Source organism: Malaclemys terrapin, chromosome 15 (genome assembly GCF_027887155.1).
Source record: "Malaclemys terrapin pileata isolate rMalTer1 chromosome 15, rMalTer1.hap1, whole genome shotgun sequence".
Classification (NCBI taxonomy): domain Eukaryota; kingdom Metazoa; phylum Chordata; order Testudines; family Emydidae; genus Malaclemys; species Malaclemys terrapin.
In genome coordinates this window covers 31,300,410-31,319,849 of record NC_071519.1, presented here as the reverse complement: position 1 = coordinate 31,319,849, position 19,440 = coordinate 31,300,410, and the positions used below count along the sequence as shown (strand labels likewise).

Sequence of the window (19,440 nt, the reverse complement as noted above, 5' to 3'; positions counted from 1 at the left end):
TGCCTTATGCTGTCTCCATTCTCTGGGAACTGAGTTGTGATGTGTGCCTCTTGTTTCCTCCTTAGATCACACCTGATTCCTCGGTAGCGATACCAAAACTGCCTGATCCTGGGGCAGGTGATAATTTAAAAATGCAAAAAGCCTCCAAAATGCTGCACAACGAGCTGATCAATTTGGAGAATGAGACCAAACTGAGCCAGCAAACATTCTCTCTGCCTACCTGCCACATCAGTGTGTCTGTGGAGAAATTGATGGAGTTGGCTTATCAGACCCTGGTGGAGGCTACAACCAGCACAGATCAGTGGTAAGAACTCTGAATTGGTGGGTAGAGCCCAAGGGATGCTCTCAGTGTCAGGACACCTGGTTATAGGCACCAATATTAGAAAGGGCAGAACATGTAATTCACTTAAAAATAATCAAGGTTAAATGGTTAATGAAAGCTGCTGATTTGCCACTTGGAGACTGAATCCCCGGATTAATCCAGCAAACAGGAACAGCTGCCATGCAGCCTTTCTGGCAGCCCTCATTGCGCAACGTCTAGTGGTGATGGCCTCTAAGGGTGTGTTGAAATGGGCTTTATTTAGCTAACATGGTAATTGACACATGGTAAAATGCTAGTGTGGACAAGGCAGTTCCTAGTTTTCAATCATGTTAGCAGATCAGGATAAAAACCGGTGCCTTGTCCATGCTAAAATCTTACCATGTTTTAGCTGACAATTGATGAAAAGCCCTTTTTTTCCCCAGCCAAGACAAGGTATAAGGGTGTCATTGCCAGGGAGGGTGAGTTGCCTGTTTTCCTATCACATCATCACCCGAGTGAAAGCAAAAAACCCGAGCTGTGCATTTGGCAGGGATTTCGAGGAGCCAAGTGTCCAAGGCTGTATTTGTCTGGCCCGACAACTGGTAGACCATGGCTCTGGTTGGGGAGAGAGGATTGCGTACAGAGTGCTCACCATACTGCTACAGCAGAGTGTTAATTTTTCAGGCGCGTGTGTGTGGGCAGGGGAGAGAAGGGAAATGCTGTCTCCCTGGTTAAAGATGGATTTCAGAGGTTCTTGGTGACTGCTCTTGAAATTAAATGTACAGCTAGGTCTCCAAGTGGAAAGGCAGAGCTAGTGAGGGCCAGGGGTTTACCATATCTGCCTTGACCAAGCATCTCAGTCATCTCCTCTTCGCAGCCTCAGGTGGGATTTTCAGAAGTGTCTCTGGGTGTGTCTACACTGGAGCTTGGGGTGTGAGTTCCAGTGCAAAGAAGCAGTCTCGCTTGAGTTCCGATTGAGTTAGTGCACTAAAAAGAGCAGTGTAGCCACAGTGGGACAGGCAAGCCGCCCGACCACGTACCCAGAGTTTCAAATGGGAACGGCTAGCCCATCCTGTCACCTGTGCAGCTGTGATCAGCATGCTATCTAGATCAGCACTGGCCCAGATGTGTCTCTCCAAGCTGGGAATTACATCTCCAGCACGACGCCCAATTGGCTTCCAGTGGAACTTGTGCTGCTAAGTTACTTAGGTACTTCTGAAAATCGTCCCTTAGTCTCTGCTGGTTGTATCTGACGTCAGGGTCCAAAACCCAGCCATTGAATTCTTTCTCCTTTCAGCACTGCCTTAAGAATGCTCCGCTTGCTGCATGCATTAGTTCCAACTGGAAGATTGTTAACATGAACTTTATTTGCCTTGCAGTTGTATCCAGCTCTTTTACTCTGTGCGAAACATCTTCCATTTGTTCTATGACGTCGTGCCAATTTACCACAAGTAAGTGTGTGAGTGTTACACAGGGGCCTGTTTTTTTGGGTGGGGAGCCAAGCTATTTATTTATAATACTCCTACTCACTCCTGTGCTTGTCCTGGGTGGTCTTTGGTTTGGTGGACGGATACTCCCTTCTCCTTTGGGAAAAATAGCACTCCATCTCTTTAAAAAAACCCTCATGTAATAATAATACATAGCTTTTATATAGTGCTTTTCATTAATAGAATCACTGCCCATAGCCTTTCAACCCAAGTGTGGCTTGTAAGACTGTTTCATGGTGTGCTTTCCTGCCCCCACCTGCTGGTGTCTTTCCCTTGGGGAGAAGCAGTGGTAGGAAAGGGTTAAAATCCAAGGCTACAACTGGATTTGAGGACCCTTAGCTCTGGTGGCCTTGCCACAAGCCAGTGCTTTCCTCTCCTTTTGACACAGGTGAGTTTCTTGTCGCCTCCCTCTTGATTTCACCTTCCTGCTATCATCAAATGGCTTTCCTGCTTCTAAGTCTTCACATTAACAATCATTTGAATCTAGTCATGGCTAGAGTGTGGGCATGACTACACTGAAAACACTACAGCCGCAGACCTGGGCCACTGCAGTGCTTCAGTGTGGACACTGCCTACCGGATGGGAGGGGTTCCCCTGTCGGCCTGGGTAATCCACCTCCTCGAGAGGCGGTAGCTAGGGTGATGGAAGAATTCAACCTAGTGCTGTCTATATAAGGACTTAGGGCGACTTAACTACACTGCTCGGGGTGTGGACTTTTCACCCCCCCTGAACATCGTAGCTATGCCGAGACCAGGCCTACAGAGGTGATGATGTTGTGCTACCCTCTCAACATGTAATGTCCATGGTGTGTGAGAGTCAAGAGGCCACATGCTTTTATTCTCGCTAACTGTCCCCCATAATGCATGTTGCTTTTGATTAATTAGCAGCAGCATTGATCTAAGAGTGGAGGTAGCCTCTTGCCTATTGAGTGTCTGACCTGTGGAGCATTTCTGAAGTCTAGAACAATATCAGGATATTTATTTTATTTTTAGAGGCCCAGATCTGATTAAAAAAATGTCTCTTTATTTCTTCCCTTCTCTTCCTCCTCCTTCCTTGGGTAGAGAGAACCTTCAGAAACTACCCCAGCTCGCTGCCATTCATCACAACAACTGTATGTACATTGCCCACCACTTGCTGACCCTGGGGCATCAGTTCCGATACTGCCTTACCAACATACTGTATGATGGAGCAGCTACTTTCGTAGATCTGGTACCTGGCTTTAGGAGACTTGGTAATTTTACCTTTGAAACTGAAACACACTGACTAGCATCTCATCCCAGTATTTGTAACTGAGCAATTTATAATTTAAATGTGACTTGGTGGTAAAAGCAGTGGACTGGGCATTAGGAATCCTGGCACTGTGTGACCCTCAGCAAGTCACTTAACTTCTTTGTCCCTCCTTTTTGTTATCTGTGTAAGGAGGCAATGCTTCAATGAGAGAGGGGGCTAGCTCTGAGGTTTATAGAGCATTAGACGAAAGGTGCTACAGTAGTGCTGAGTATGATTAATATTACACAGAGTAATACTGGTCATAACGTGGCTTATTCTACATCACTATCCAATGTGATTTGTTAGTCCTATTGATTTCAGTGGGAGTTTGCGTACCCACGTTTACATTTTCAGTTCCCTGATGCTGTCAGCAAGGAAGTTGCTGTGCCAGAGTATGTCTTTGCCAACTTTCAGGTAGCATTTGAGGTATAGCGGAGGAATTCCCAGAGTGCAGAATTCTAACATGTGGTCTGTGGCCATTCCGGTAATGCCAAGGGGTGGTCTCCTGCTCTGCTCTGGCTTGATTAGAGCAGCCTTCTTCATTGGCTATTGGTGGTATGAATCCTTATTCTGAGATTACATATTATACCCCCTGCATCTGATGAGAAGGCTGCTCTGTCTGCTAGAGCCCTCTGCCACTTCACAAGGTGGCAAGGTAGCCTTGACTGTCCCTTTCTGTATAATGGTGCACAGTTCCCGGAATGATTTTTTGTACAGTGAGACCCCAAGCTCACATGGACACTCTGGAAGCTGCTGTCCTCTGTTCTGGGCATTTGCTAGATTGTTGTAAGAAGCCAAAGAAACAAAATGCAGGAAAAAAACTTTCAATGTGTTGATCTGACAAAAGCAGGGAATCCATAGTTAATGCTGCTGCTGTTTATTTTATCTTGCACTGTAGGAATCAGAAGTGTGTGAGATCTCACATGCTGTGGGTGGGTGGATTACGGGTGCAGTTTCCTCTTCCCTGGCTGTGTGTGCCTGGCTGAATGGTACCATGTGGCTGTTCTATGAAACTGGAAAAGGCAAATGTATTAGTCTTATAAAACTTGATCCTAATTTTACGGCAAGTTTATGATTCCAGTGCTGAATGTCTCAGAATAGGCAAATCAGATTTAATGCTGACATCATCTGAGGCTGTGGAATAAATGGCTTCTTCCTCCTCTCATTTGCTCCTGCAGGCCTGGAGTGTTTTCTGGCCCAGATGCGTGTGCAGAAAGGAGAGCTCCTGGAGAGATTGTCAAGTGCAAGGAATTTTTCCAATATGGACAATGAGGAAAACTATTCTGCAGCAAACAAAGCAGCAAGGCAGGTGAGTGATACCAACCAAAGGGCTGTACAGACCCTAGTGTAATGTATCTGTGTGGTTTTCCCCTTTTAGTAGCAGTAAGAATTCTTAGCCCGGATATAATGCCTGGCATTCAAATACAGTGGAACTGAAATAACTTTTTATTTATTTTTTTTCTCCCCTTGCTTTTTTTCCTTTTTATAAAAACTGAAAAATGTTCATTTTGATTCCATTCACTTCAACTCAACATGAAAGATATTTTTTTATTTGAATTGCTTTCTCAAAAAAATAGAGGATTTTGGTAAAATTTTTGATTTTTATTTTTTTCATTTTGTTTGAAAATTTTCCGGGAAAAGAGCTTTTTTTGGGGGGTGGGCGGGGAACCACCTCTAGATCCAAGCTTAAAAATACTAGCTTTTTCTTAATATGATACCTTAAATTGCCTTCTCCTGCCTTTGAAAGCTAGTTTATAACTGTGTAATTGCCTTATCATCTTTACTGTCTATCTTCGTTTATGATTCGGGATAAGATGGAGTTGTTATCTTCCAGGTTCTGCACCAGCTAAAGAGACTTGGCAAAGTATGGCAAGATGTGCTTCCAGTCAACATCTACTGCAAGGCCATGGGAACCTTACTGAACACAGCACTCAGTGAGATCATTAATAGAATCACTGCCCTAGAGGTAAGGGGGGATTGCATGTACTCTGCATACCAAGGATCAAATGTTGTTCAAAATAAGGCACTTGTTTACCTTACAGATGAGCTTTCAAAAACCAACTTTCAGGGCCACTCTTGACTTTCACTGATATCTAGGATCCAGTGCAACAGAAATACTTCAAGCTTCCATCATCCAGAACCAACTGCGACCACACCCACAAACAAGGTGAAATCCTGGCACCATTGAAGCCAATGGAAAAACTCCTATTCGCTTTAGTGGAGTAGCTGGATTTCACCTTTTAGTGTTGAATTGAGTGTGTGGTGCACCTTAGGACTTGGCAAAGTGTAGTAGGATGATGGCGTTTGTAATGTGTTTGCAAAGTTTCAGAGTGGTTTATCTGAGTCTTGCTTAGAGCAGATTTAGTCATTTTGAAATTTCCTGCAAACCAGGAAATCTGAAAATTTTTGGTTCAGAAACATCAAAAACACAAGGATTCCAAAATGAAATATACTTCTGGGATCTCCAGCAGCTGCTCAGAGAAATGGACATAAATCACGTCAGTTTCACTGCTGCCCACTATTGAATAGCAGCTGTTAATCTGATATGAATCATATCAGCTACTGCTGGGTATCCCAGGGTCTGCTGGCTCCGGGGACCCCAGGGCTTCCAAACTCCCAGGCCAGCTGGGTCACCAGCTGCCCAACTCATGCAGGGTGGGGCGCCAGCTGGCCTGGGAGTCCTGCTCAGTGGCAACCCTGAGAGCCCCAGCTCCCTGCTGCAGTGCTCGGGGGCCATACCTGAATCTATCTTCATCCTATCTAGGCACCGCCTACTGCATGATCTCCATCCCTAATTTTGCTCTGCTTAAATAATCTGGTTGTTTTTACTTCTTTTTCTCTCTTTATTTCCCTATTCTGTGTCTGTTAAGCGATTGGCAGGTTATGCTGGGACAAGTAGTAAAATGAACATATTAAATCGTTTAAAGGAAATACCATTTCATACCAAATGACTGAAATGTGTTCATCCATCTGATCCAATTGTGATCTGTACACAAGTCTACCAGAAAAGAATTAAACTGATAATGCACCTCTTCTTTGTATGAGCTTCTTTACAGGAAGACTGCTACGGCTGTGTCTGTCAATAAACATAAAGCTTACATTTATTAGGTCGGCATAGTCTGAGCGATTTCCCTATAACGTGTTCAAGCCTTTATAATAATGTTCCTTGCTTCTCAGCAAGATGTTCTGCATTCCATTAAGACATATGTGCTCCTTGAAGCAGACACAGATACTCTGCTGAGCAGACACCAAGAGCTTGTTGAAATGCACACATTCATAAACAAGTCCTTTCGGCCTAGGAAGAGTGGCAGATAGGAAGCTGAAGAAACCTAGTGTCTCCCGTGGTATGTTAAGTATGGTTCAGATCACTGATTTATCTTCACAAAGCTTTCTGGTCCTTTCATGTCACTTTCTGCTGTAAGCACCAGAAAATGCTTAATTGTTCCTTTGAATAGTGCTCCCCGTTTGTGCAATTCCAGGATATCTCTGCTGAGGATGCCGACAGATTGCACTCCCTATGCAGGATCATGCTGGAAGAAGGACCTCTGGTGTTCATTCCATTACTGGAAGAGAACAAAAATAAGAAATATCAAGAGGAGGTTCCAGTCTATGTGCAGAAATGGATGATGTTCAAAGAACTGATGATTATCCTGCAGGCCAATCTCCAAGAAATAGTAGATCGGTAGGTGTCTTTCCTTTCTTCTAATACCCACAGGAATTCTTTCACAAATGTATGGGGTTGATAGGTAATGTCGTCACACCTGCAGTGTTCTCAGTTGAAGGAACGCTGTCCGCTTGAAATCGAGTTAGTTTTAATAAACACATGTAAAGTACTTTTGGATATTGCACCCGCCAATATTCCCCCCTTTTTGTTTTTTGTGATTTTTGTGCATTTTCCCTGTTTCTGTGCAAAAGACCAACCCAAATGGGAAAATGACGGACTGTACAGGAGAGGAGTGAAAGTGACTATCCACAAAATACTGCCCAGTGCCCAAAGGCAGAAAAGTGTAAAACCTGACCAATACGGTTCTCTCTATTCTCTCATAAGTCAGCGTAATCTTAGGCCTGCCTTGTGTGTCTCATTGCAGTCACCTTGGCCCTCTGCCCATCGCTTGTGATGTTATCTGTGCCTACTTGCTGTTTACTGCAGTTTTACCAAAGAGTCAGGCTTTCCTGTGTGGCCAGGCTTGCTCCATTAGACTGGCATGGGAGACTCGCATGAATTTTACATGAGGGTGGGGCCCACATACCTCTGAGTGCAACACTAACTGGCAGTAGATGTCTGGAACCAGACAGTCCCCGTCCACAATTGCGCTACAAGCACCTTTGAGGGGTGTGGATTGCTTACTGTCTTCGGCAGCCTTCGCTGAGAGGCCCAAAGCGTGTGGAGAGCAAACTGAAAAATCAGCTTCTCCCCTGTATCAAAGAGCTCTGTCACAGTCTGCACTGTGAGCTACTTACAGCTGCTGTCGGAACAACTGGAGATCTTTCAGAATTCTCTGGTTCCACCCCAAGCCTGGCAGTCCCAAGAGATGCTGACTTCGTTGGACCCAGTAAATAGATGCAGAGCAGGCTGTAAGTTTATTCTGAGCTAGATGCAAAGCAGAGAGAGCCCTGTCCGTAGTGAAAATCCCCAAGAGCAGGTCCTGCTGTTACATCGGTTGCTTTATAAATATGACTGTTTTAATAGTGGACAGGTGGTTAGCGGGTCAGTAATCGGATACATTTGAAGCTGTTGGAGCAGACAGTGGCTCCTTGCCCTAGAATTAGTTGTAACAATACCCAAACTTCATATCACTGGAGTGAGGGGAAGTTATGCCGGCGAGAACTGTGCTGCTAAACTAAGCAGAGTTGACCTAGTCAGGAGTGTAGGACTGGTTGTGGGGAGCAAGATCTGGAGAACTGCATTAGTTTCATTAAAGGGGTCAGAAGAGCTGTGGTAGAAATAGAGATTGGTATTAACCTGTAGCTGTACAGCTCAGTCAAACGATTGCCTTTTCCTCTCTTCCAGATGGGCGGACGGCAAAGGGCCCCTTGCCGCTGAATTCTCCCCCACTGAGGTAAAGAGTTTAATCCGAGCCTTGTTCCAGAACACCGAGAGGAGAGCGGCGGCCCTTGCGAAAATTAAATAGCCTTGTGTTTACTCCTGTACAATAGACCTTTTCCCGGAAAAGCAACAGTAAATCGGGTTTCAAACTGTTATTTGGATTTAACCCTTTTTTCTAATAAGTTTAGCTTTAAGAAAGCACTTCCTAAAGGCCTGGCCAATGGGGAAAAACTTCACCCGGCTCAGCGTCCATACAAGAAATGGAGCAATGTAATGCAGCTTGGCCTCCAAAAGCAAAGGAGAGTAACTCCTTGGCACTCGCTGTTGCTCCTTCGTCCACTCCCCAGAGAAGTGCTGTGCTGTAAAACTCTGGCTCCGGACATGTAGTCTACCAGCCCGGACCCATGTCGGGCAATAAGGGGTAACTTATCAGCCAGGAAAATTTCATTGCTACCATGTTAAGCACATTTGTGGAGGTCATCACTGTGGTGGCGGTAGATTCTGGAAGTGGTGCCGTTTTTCTAGATCACACAATGTTTAAATGGGACCGGGCACCAAAGTTGAAAAAATCTGAAAATCACAAAAAGGGCCGTAACTCAGATGCATAGTTTAATTTTGACCAAAACCGTCAGTCTTCTCAATACAAATCGTACTGTTTTGGAAGGTTTGGGAAACATTTAGCCCCAGGTGATCAGTTTTATGCATGTCCCTGTACTCTTTTACCTTTGGTTAAAGCAAGTCTGTAGTCACGCGACAGTAAGAGCTTGTTTGTACCATATAATGCATCAAAATATTTGTCATTATTTGTAGAATAAACTGATCTGAGAAGTTCTTTCTGTCTGCTATTTTTATTAAGTTACACAGATGACAAGACCCCACCCTCTAATTATAAAACATAGATTGATGATGTTGTCTGCTCGCCCAGAGACATAAGCCTAGAGCACACATGGTAGATATAATTTCAATAATAATACATGTGAACTACTTAGAGAACAGTAATGACTCTTAGTAGAAGGGCTGTACAATGTGTTGTATGAATCTGTCATGTGAATAACACAGCATAGCCATGTGCTGTCAATGTAACCCCTACATCTAACGAGGGGCTATTGACTGGCTAATGCAGCACCCCTTCGAGCTCTATTTACTCACAAACAGTCTCAGTAATTTGCAGATAGTTGAAACATTTCTGCTCCCCCCGCAGAGTCTCTGCCGTGTTCGATACTCTGCTGCTACGCTCGTGCCTGTCGCGGCTGCGTCCAGGGGAGCACAGCAAATCTTCCCTGCGGCGGTCGCATCTCCTCGTTGCACGGGGGCTCTCACAGCCACGCTGCACAAAGGAGAGGTGGCTTTTGGAGCCGGCGGCAGCACCACCATGGTAGGGACGAGACGTCCCCTGCTGTCTGTCACCCATAGGGAGTGCCCCAGTCATTGGGTCCTGGGCTGCTCGATGGTGCCTGTTGAAGCTGTTCCACTTTATTTAAATAGCACTGGGGTGTGGTGAGGTGAAACACGAGGCTCCCTCTCTGATCCAGTGGTTGGGCTCCTCCTGCGGGCTGTGAGAGCTGCTGGTTTAAATCAGCCTTTCTGCCACCCCCTGAAAGGGGTGTGCGGGAAGAGCGACGTGCTGCAGCAGCCCAGGTATGTGTCCTGGTTATACAGCTAGAGCGCTGGAGGCTGTGCCACTTTCATCAAAGAGCAGTTGGGCAGAGGCGTTACTATGAATCCCTCTGTAGTCCAGTGGCTTGGGTACTTACCCAGCATGTGGATGAGGCAGGTTCAACTCCTTCCTCAGCTTGCTGAGAAGGGACTTGAAGAGCCATCTCCTGCCTCCAAGGTGAACGAGCATGCAGCTGCTGGACTAAGAGGGGTTCTCATTGGGGCCTGGCTGTGGCATCCAATTTTTCTGCTCCAGTTGTTCCATTTTCGTTACATATTCATTGGGTCGCAAGCTTAGCAAGCAGCTATCTGTGGTCTAGTGGTTTGTGGTTGTGGCTGTCCTGTGGGAGGTTGGGGTTCAAATCCCCTTTATGCTGGCTGAGATGGGATTTGAACTTCCATCTCTTACCTGGCAAGTGAATAGCTTAAGTGCTGGGCTAGGCAGTATTATGCACCTGGGGTTCCTTTCCTCTTTTCTGGTGAAGGTGCTGCACTTTCATTACACAAGGGGAGTTCAAAACTCCCCTTGGTCTGTGATAAAACGGACTTTGGATGGATGTCAAATGGAATCTTGCTGCACGTCCTCTGTGGGGCTTCGTCTTTCTTGCTGGTTGAAGTTGTTCCACTTTAATTAAGTGCTGTTTTGGCTAATGGTTTACTCAGAGCCTCTTGGTAGCCCAGTGGTTAGGCTTTGGGCTTGGCCTGTGACAGATGGGGGTTCAAGTCTCCTGTGGTCCCTGTGTCCCCCACTTTGGGGAACAGGGATGGGCTTGCTCTCCTCTTGCTGGTTGAAGCTCTTCCACTTTAGTTAAATGTGCTCTGGGCCAGCCTCACAGCAACCCTCACTCTCTTGTCCAGTGGTTAGGATACTCGCCTGGGTTGTGGGAGATCCTGGTTCAAATCCCCCAGCTGCTTGTTCGGCAGGGATTTGCACAGGGATTTCCTGCCTCCTAGGCGACCGTCCTTTAGGGTGGGCCATCCTTGTCCGAACCCCCTCTCTTTCTCAAGAGGCCATTGTCTTCTTGGGCCGGAGAGGGGATTCGGACAGGGATCGCTCACCAGTGACTCTCCCCAGGAGGTGGCGGCCCCCAGTTCACACCCCTCAAAAGAGCAGGGGAGTGCCCTGGGGTCTGCCACAACCTGGGCGTGTATCCTGATCATGGTGGACAAGAGAGAGAGGGGGTTTTACTGCTCAGCAGCAAAGCCCCTTTAATTAAAAGAGCAAGAGGCCCTGTGACAGGCCTCTTGCTGAGCTAGGAGGGGTCTCCTCTCACACCCCAGAGGCCCTCCGGTCCCCCAGAGCTGGGAGTTGAACCAGGGTCACTCACAATCCAAGCAAGTACCCTAACCCCCGTACCATAGAGGGACTTGTGAGCTTACCTTGCTCCAGTTAATATATAGTCAAAGTGGAAGGCTTGAGCGGTAAGAAATTGAGACACCCATCCCATCCCATCGAAGGATTTGAACCGGCGCCTCTTTGCTTCTTGGGTAAGTACCCAAACCACAGGACTACAGCGGGACTCACACACAGCACTGGGCCCAATTCTCATGTAATACTTACTGAATGGGTCCTACCTTCACAGAAAAGACTGAGCGAGACTCCTCAGCCCACTACCTCCTAGGCAGGCACTTAGGCCATTCGGTTGAGAGGGAGGCAATCAACCTGCAAATCCCTTCTCAGGGAGCATAAAGGGGATTTGAACCAGCAGCTGCCCTTTTCTAAAGGCAGGCGGCCAAACCACTGTACCACAGATGGACTCACAATGTAAGAGGGGCCCAGTGACTATTTAATTACCTAATGACATTGGCCCATCTTCAATAGGAAACACTGAGGGAGCCAGCCCATGGGAATACCTCCTAGCCCAGCACTTAGAGCATTCACTTGCCAGGTGAGAGAGCAAGGTTCAAATCCCGTTTCAACCAGCATAAAGGGGATTTGAACCCCAGTATTCCACTTGCTGGGCACACAGCCCAACCACTAGACCACTCTAGGCTGCTTGTTTGGGTTTTGGCCCAATGAATATGTAATGAAAGTGCAGCGGCTTCAACAGAAAAGAGCAAGGGAGCCCCCGGGGCAGAATACTGCCTGGCCCAGCACTTAGAGCATTCACATGCCAGGTAAGAGATCAAGGTTCAAATCCCATCTCAGCCAGCATAAAGGGGATTTGAACCCTAAACTCCCACAAGCTGACCACAGCCCCAAACCACTAGGCCACACAGGGCTACTTGCTAGACTTGCTTCCCAATGAATATGTAATGAAAGTGGAACAACTGCAGCAGAAAAATTAGACGCCGTCACCACCAGATCCCAACTAGCACCCCTCTTAGTCCAGCAGCTGCATGTTCATTCACCTTGGAGGCAGGAGATGAATGTTCAAGTCCCTTCTCAGCAAGCTGAGGAAGGAGTTGAACCTGCCTCATCCACATGCTAGGTAAGTACCCAAGCCACTGGACTACAGAGGGATTCATAGTAACGCCTCTGCCCAACTGCTCTTTGATGAAAGTGGAACAGCCTCCAGCGCTCTAGCTGTATGACCAGGACACATACCTGGGCTGCTGCAGCAGGTCGCTCTTCCCGCACACCCCTTTCGGGGGGTGGCAGAAACGCTGATTTAAACCAGCAGCTCTCACAGCCCGCAGGAGGAGCCCAACCACTGGAGTAGAGGGAGCCTAGCCTTTCACCTCACCACACCCCAGTGCTATTTAAATAAAGTAGAACAGCTTCAACAGGCACCATTGAGCAGCCCAGGACCCAATGCCCGGGCGGTAGGTGAGGCCTCTTCAAAGCCCTTCTCAGCAGGCAAGGGGGAAATTAAGACCGTAAGAATGGCAGACTGGGTCCGAGCCAATGAGCTGTCTCGCCCAGTCGGCTCTCTTCCCACAGTGGCAGATGTGTCAAAGGCAATGAACAGAAGAGGGCAATTAGCCAGTGAGCTATGCCACGCCCACTGTCTGGCAGTCCTGAGGTCTCGGGATGCCTGGTGCACTGGGCTGCGTCCCTGACTGTCTTGGCTAATAGCTATTGGTGGAGCTATTCTCCACAAACTCGCTCATTCTTTTTGACCCCTCTTACAGTTTGGCCTTCACCACATCAACTGGCAACGACCTCCACAGGCTGACCGCGCGTTGCCTTTGGTTTGGTTTAATGTTTGGTATTCATGTCCTTGGGTCCCCCCGACTCGTGTGCTACGTGCAGGGGTAACTAACACGTCCTTAGTCACTTCACACCTTTTATAGAGCTCTGTCATCGCCCGCTTCGGCATGACTCATCCAAGCTGAAATGAGACCAGGGCCCCCTCCCACAATCAAAGGTGAGGCCCCTAACCACTAGGCTGAAGGTTACATGATAGGCCTCAGCCTCCTTCCCACCCTCTCGTCAGCTCTTTGGTGGGGCATTCGCAGGTATCGAACAAGCGCAAAAGAAACGGTTTAGTCCCCTGAGGGGTTCCTGGCCGTGGCTGGCAAGCAGCGTTGGGTACCGGGGTGGGGTAGACGCTGGTTCAATTTCCTTCTCCCTGCCCGATGAGATGGGATTTAAATAGGGCTCTGCATTGTTGCAAGTGTGAACCCCAGTCAGGGCCGTAAGGGCTAGTCGGAGGTGGGTTGCCCTTTGTAGCAGCTTGAGACTGCTCAATGGTGCCTGTTGAAGCTGTTCTACTTTATTTAAATAGCACTGGGGTGTGGTGAGGTGAAAGGCTAGGCTCCCTCTACTCCAGTGGTTGGGCTCCTCCTGCGGGCTGTGAGAGCTGCTGGTTTAAATCAGCGTTTCTGCCACCCCCCGAAAGGGGTGTGCGGGAAGAGCGACCTGCTGCAGCAGCCCAGGTATGTGTCCTGGTCATACAGCTAGAGCGCTGGAGGCTGTTCCACTTTCATCAAAGAGCAGTTGGGCAGAGGCGTTACTATGAATCCCTCTGTAGTCCAGTGGCTTGGGTACTTACCCAGCATGTGGATGAGGCAGGTTCAACTCCTTCCTCAGCTTGCTGAGAAGGGACTTGAACATTCATCTCCTGCCTCCAAGGTGAATGAACATGCAGCTGCTAGACTAAGAGGGGTGCTAGTTGGGATCTGGTGGTGATGGCGTCTAATTTTTCTGCTGCAGTTGTTCCACTTTCATTACATATTCATTGGGAAGCAAGTCTAGCAAGTAGCCCTGTGTGGCCTAGTGGTTTGGGGCTGTGGTCAGCTTGTGGGAGTTTAGGGTTCAAATCCCCTTTATGCTGGCTGAGATGGGATTTGAACTTCGATCTCTTACCTGGCATGTGAATGCTCTAAGTGCTGGGCCAGGCAGTATTCTGCCCCGGGGGCTCCCTTGCTCTTTTCTGTTGAAGCCGCTGCACTTTCATTACATATTCATTGGGCCAAAACCCAAACAAGCAGCCTAGAGTGGTCTAGTGGTTAGGCTGTGTGCCCAACAAGTGGAATATTGGGGTTCGAATCCCCTTTATGCTGGTTGAAACGGGATTTGAACCTTGCTCTCTTACCTGGCAAGTGAATGTTCTAAGTGCTGGGCTAGGAGGTATTCCAATGTGCTGGCTCCCTCAGTGTTTCCTATTGAAGGTGGGCCAATGTCATTAGGTAATTAAATAGTCACTGGGCCCGCCTGACATTGTGAGTCCATCTGTGGTACAGTGGTTTGGCCGCCTGCCTTTAGAAAAGGGCAGCTGCTGGTTCAAATCCCCTTTATGCTCCCTGAGAAGGGATTTGCAGGTTGATGGCCTCCCTCTCAACCAAATGGCCTAAGTGCCTGCCTAGGAGGTAGTGGGCTGAGGAGTCTCGCTCAGTCTTTTCTGTTGAAGGTAGGACCCATTCAGTAAATATTACATGAGAATTGGGCCAGGCACTGTGTGTGAGTCCTGCTGTAGTCCTGTGGTCTGGGTACTTACCCAAGCAGCAAAGCGGTGCTGGTTCAAATCTTTCCCTGGGATGGGATGGGTGTCTCAATCTCTTACTGTTCAAGCCTTCCACTTTAACTATATATTAACCGGAGCAAGGTAAGTTTTCATGTCCCTCTATGGTACGGGGGTTAGGGTACTCGCTTGGATTGTGAGTGACCCTGGTTCAACTCCCGGCTCTGGGGGACAGGAGGGCCTCTGGGGTGTGAGAGGAGGCCCCTCCTAGCTCAGCAAGAGGCCTGTCACAGGGCCTCTTGCTCTTTTAATTAAAGGGGCTTTGCTGCTGAGCAGTAAAACCCCCTCTCTCTCTTGTCCACCATGATCAGGATACACGCCCAGGTTGTGGCAGACCCCAGGGCACTCCCCTGCTCTTTTGAGGGGTGTGAACTGGGGGCCGCCACCTCCTGGGGAGAGTCACTGGTGAGCGATCCCTGTCCGAATCCCCTCTCCGGCCCAAGAAGACAATGGCCTCTTGAGAAAGAGAGGGGGTTCGGACAAGGATGGCCCACCCTAAAGGACGGTCGCCTAGGAGGCAGGAAATCCCTGTGCAAATCCCTGCCGAACAAGCAGCTGGGGGATTTGAACCAGGATCTCCCACAACCCAGGCGAGTATCCTAACCACTGGACAAGAGAGTGAGGGTTGCTGTGAGGCTGGCCCAGAGCACATTTAACTAAAGTGGAAGAGCTTCAACCAGCAAGAGGAGAGCAAGCCCATCCCTATTCCCCAAAGTGGAAGGCACAGGGACCACAGGAGACTTGAACCCCCATCTCTCACAGGCCAAGCCCATAGCCTAACCACTGGGCTACCGAGAGACTCTGAATAAAGTGCTGGCCTAAACAGCACTTAATTAAAGTGGAACAACTTCCACCGGCAAGGGAGATGAAACCCCCCATAGCTCAGGGGACGCGCAGGAAGATTCCATTTGACAACCATCCAACGTCCTTCTTAACGCAAGCCGAGGGGAGATTTGAACGCCCCTTACGCACAGCCCAAGCATGGGGCTAATCCATTGCACGAGAGCAGGAGGACTGTAGCAGCCTTTGCCCAAACACTAGTAGTTTAATATGGATCAGCTGCAACAGGCAAAAGCAGCGAGGCTGCCCCTCACGCTACACCAGAGAACACACCTGGGCTGCTGGAGATGCCTCCTTAGAGGTCTTGGCAACAGGCAGGTTTGACGGCTCCCTCCGTCTTTTCAACTCATGCCGAGCCACTGTCACTACATATTAACTGGGACAGAGCTCCGTAGTGGGGATACATTTGTCCTGGACTCTTCTTTGCCTGGCATGTCACCCTGGGGATGGCTCTGCTCCTTCAGCCTGTCCCTTGCTTTGCTCCTAGTGGCTCTGTTTAAAGAACAGACAGAAAGTTGTATCAGTTCCCTGCCCTGGGACGGGAGATTCTCTCAGATCACAAAGGTGAATACTGTTGCTAATTTGGAAGCAAAAATAAAATCCTGTTACAGAAGGTTGGTTTTGGGGTTTTTTGGGTAAAGAATGTAAATGGAGGTCGATGGTCATCTCTGAAGCTCTGTGTAACCGGAGATCAATAGAAATATTTGCATTCAAATCAGAGAAATGAGCTGTTTTCATCCTAGGAAGATTGTGGAATCTCTGTCATTGGAGTGTTTTTAAGAACAGATTGGACAAACACCTATCTGGGATGGTCTAGATAATACTTGGCCCTGCCTCAGTGCAGGGAACTGGATGAGATGACCTACTGAGGTCTCTTCCAGTCCTACATTTCTATGATTCGGTAATCACACACAAACAAGTTTCAGCTCTAAGATTACAGAGCTCTTTTTAAAAACATGATCTGAATAGAGATAGAAGAGTCATGATTATTTATTCACTATGGAGACCCAGGAAGAGGTCTGTGGAACAAAGTACAGAAACACTTTGCGATCTGAAGCCATTTTCCCAGCCTTCTTCCTCACCTCTTGCAGCTGTTTCAGCACACTCAGAACCAACGAGTCTCGCTCCAGCTGCTGCTTCAGTTCAGTAAATTCCACAGTGACCACGTTCAGATCTTGCCGGACCTAGAACAGCAGCACAGACATCAAGCCTTCAGCAGTTCATTTACAGTAACCGAAGGCTAGGAGAGCCATTTCTATTTCAAAAGTAACACCGACATGACAACACCAGCGTGCTGCCTGAAACGTACCTACCTCCCAAAGTTACAAATAACACCTAAGGTTATTATAACTGAAACAAATTAGAAGGAAAAAAGGTTTTATTTCCCCAGTGTATTTACCTAGTGCAGGTGACAGAAATGTGTATATATTCAGTTTGTCTGTATGATCAGACTGTTTTAACCTCACTAGAAAGACCCTTTTAAACAGCAGAGGAGAAGAAAAACTCGTAAAAAAAACCCCAAACAAACAAAAAAAAAGCATTATTGTATGGGAAATTTTGAAAAAAAGTAGAGCGTGGCGATATCAAATTGCAGATCTTTAAAAAAAAATTATTCAAGTCAAAATATTCCAGAGTGCCTTTAACAGTTCTCTACTTTTAAATGAGATGTCAATTTGAACTTAGCCAAAAGTACAGTTTAACTATACATTTTAAAAGCTTCCATAGACATGCAAGATCAATAGATGTGCTTCCCTTTTTTTAAGAAAAGATCTCCAAACTGTTAAACAATCTCCTGCATTGTTTGTACCTTAAATACTGCAGCATTAGGAACCCAAAGCTGAAATTGACTATAGACAAGTGTAACTGACGTCACTGATTGTTATTGTATACTCTGAGAAACATAAATTAAATACACAGCAACAAATAAACAGAGACAAATAAAGTGGATGTTTCATAACTGGTATCAGATGTAAAAGTTATTTTCACATCATATGATTTTTGAGCTGATCATTCTTCTCTGCGAAGAAAAATATCCAGGTTTATATCCCACCTGCATTAGAGCCTTTCTAACTTACCTTTCAAAGCCAGAGTGGCAAGACAGAGGACAGCGAAGAGAATTAGTCCAGGGGTATAGAAAGGACGACACACACAAAAAATACAAGCAAGCCACTGGAAGGACAATCTTGCAATCAATATACAGAAAATCCGGGCTCAGTTCCCAGCTCTGCACAGAATCTCCGTGTGACCTTGGCCAAGGTCATTCCACTTCTTTGTGCCACAGTTTCCCCATCAGCAAAATAAGAATGATTCCTCCCTATCTCAATGCGGTGAGGCTTAGAAGATAAATGCATTAATATACTCGAGGGGCTCCGAAACTACTGTGATGAGCACCACGGAATACCATTCAGCTACACAATTATTGAACACCCATAGGGTTGCCAACTCTGACTGAAGCTATTCTGGGAGATATTTTTTTCCAACATGATGTTATGTCATTTTCTTAAAATATCCTATTAAAATCTCCCGGGTTGCTTTCAATGGTCACCAAAACATTGATGCCGATTCTAGGAGACTCCAGGCCAATCCTGGAGGGTTGGCAACCCTAAACACCCACAGAGAGAAACCCCAAGGCTGTGGGCACGGAGCCAAAGCCTCCCACCCCCATTGCAGCCCTCTCTGCAATCTGACATCGTTGAGATGGGCAGAATGATTTCGCAGTTACCGGGACAAAGAAAGTAGCACAAAGCAAACCTCTCACAGGCCAGGGTGGGAGCAGCATAGCTCCTCATCCACAGATCCGATTCCCCCATCACTGACAGCCTGCAAACATTAGCAGGAATCACTGGCCCAAAGCACCCCACCATCTAGATCCTCATGCACCGCCTGTGAGTGTTACCCGCCCCCTAACGCCTGGTGTCCCGACACGCCAGTGTCATCCCCACCACGCTCACACCGCCAGTGTCATCCCCACCACGCTCACACCCTGTCCCTCCCCTTCTCTGGGCCCCCCGACAGCCTTTCTAACCCGCCTTAATTTACTCCCCAACTGCCCCCCCCCCGCCCATGATCCCAGATTCATCCCCTGCCCCCAGCGCTCCCTGTCCCCCTGGAGTCGCCCTGTCCAGGGTCCCCATAGGCAGCCCCCTGTCCAGGGTCCCCATAGGCAGCCCCCTGTCCAGGGTCCCCATAGGCAGCCCCCTGTCCAGGGTCCCCTTTTCTCCTCCCCCCTTCCCAGCCCCCCTGTTCTGCCACTATCAACACACACACACACACTGGGGTCCCCTCCATACTCCAGTCCCCGGATCCCCCCTTTGCCCCCCCACACCCAGATCTCTGGATCCCCCCTCTGCCCCCCACACCCAGCTTCCCTGGATCCCCCCTCGGGTCGCCCCCACACCCAGCCCCCCGGGATCCCCCCTCTGCCCCCCGGATCCTCCTCCCCGACCCCTGGATCCCACTCACACCCAGACCCCTGTATCCCCCCTTTGCCCCCCCCCACACAGACCTCTGGATCCCCCTCTTCCCCCCAGGTCCCCCCACACCCAGCCCCCGGGATTCCCCCTCTGCTCCCCCCCACACCCAGCCCCCCTGTATCCCCCTCACACACAGACCCCTGTATTCCCCCTCTGCTCCCCCCCACACCCAGCCCCCCTGTATCTCCCCCACACCCAGCCCCCCTGTATGCCCCTTCTGCTCCCCGCATCCCCCACACCCAGCGCCCCGGGACCCCCTTCTCCCCTCCTCACGCCCCGTCCCCCGCATCCCCCCTACCCCGGTAGACCCGCTCCGCACCCAGCCCCCCATCACTCCCCCCGACCCCACCCTCAGCTCCTCCACGCGGCGGGAGAGCCGGGCGATCCGGGTGCCCAGATCCTCCTTCTCCAGCCCCGGCCCGAGTGCGCCAGACCCCCGTCCCCATCCTCATCAGCGGCC

At 48.5% G+C, this 19,440-nt stretch overlaps 1 protein-coding gene and 1 long non-coding RNA gene across 4 annotated transcripts in view; one reads left to right on the top strand and one right to left on the bottom strand.

Moving 5' to 3' along the window:
• Positions 1-8,936, top strand: part of ZW10 (zw10 kinetochore protein) — an 18,852-nt gene extending 9,916 nt beyond the window's left edge. The window contains exons 10-16 of the mRNA XM_054004811.1: positions 66-304; positions 1,681-1,752; positions 2,850-3,019; positions 4,236-4,366; positions 4,892-5,023; positions 6,537-6,739; positions 8,069-8,936. Of these exons, the coding sequence (XP_053860786.1) occupies positions 66-304; positions 1,681-1,752; positions 2,850-3,019; positions 4,236-4,366; positions 4,892-5,023; positions 6,537-6,739; positions 8,069-8,189 (1,068 nt within the window). The 3' untranslated portion in view covers positions 8,190-8,936. The remainder of the gene's footprint in view (positions 1-65; positions 305-1,680; positions 1,753-2,849; positions 3,020-4,235; positions 4,367-4,891; positions 5,024-6,536; positions 6,740-8,068) is intronic.
• On the bottom strand, positions 8,701-19,440 carry LOC128822939 (uncharacterized). 3 transcript variants are annotated; one of them, XR_008441624.1, is made up of 3 exons: positions 16,590-18,504; positions 15,781-15,999; positions 8,701-9,657 (listed from the first exon to the last, which is right to left on the bottom strand). It is a non-coding gene; the product is annotated as an uncharacterized LOC128822939 (long non-coding RNA). The 3 variants fall into 3 exon arrangements; XR_008441625.1 differs by lacking the exon at positions 8,701-9,657 and adding an exon at positions 13,466-13,497; XR_008441626.1 differs by lacking the exon at positions 8,701-9,657 and adding an exon at positions 19,330-19,440 and having other exon boundaries at positions 15,509-15,999; positions 16,590-18,327.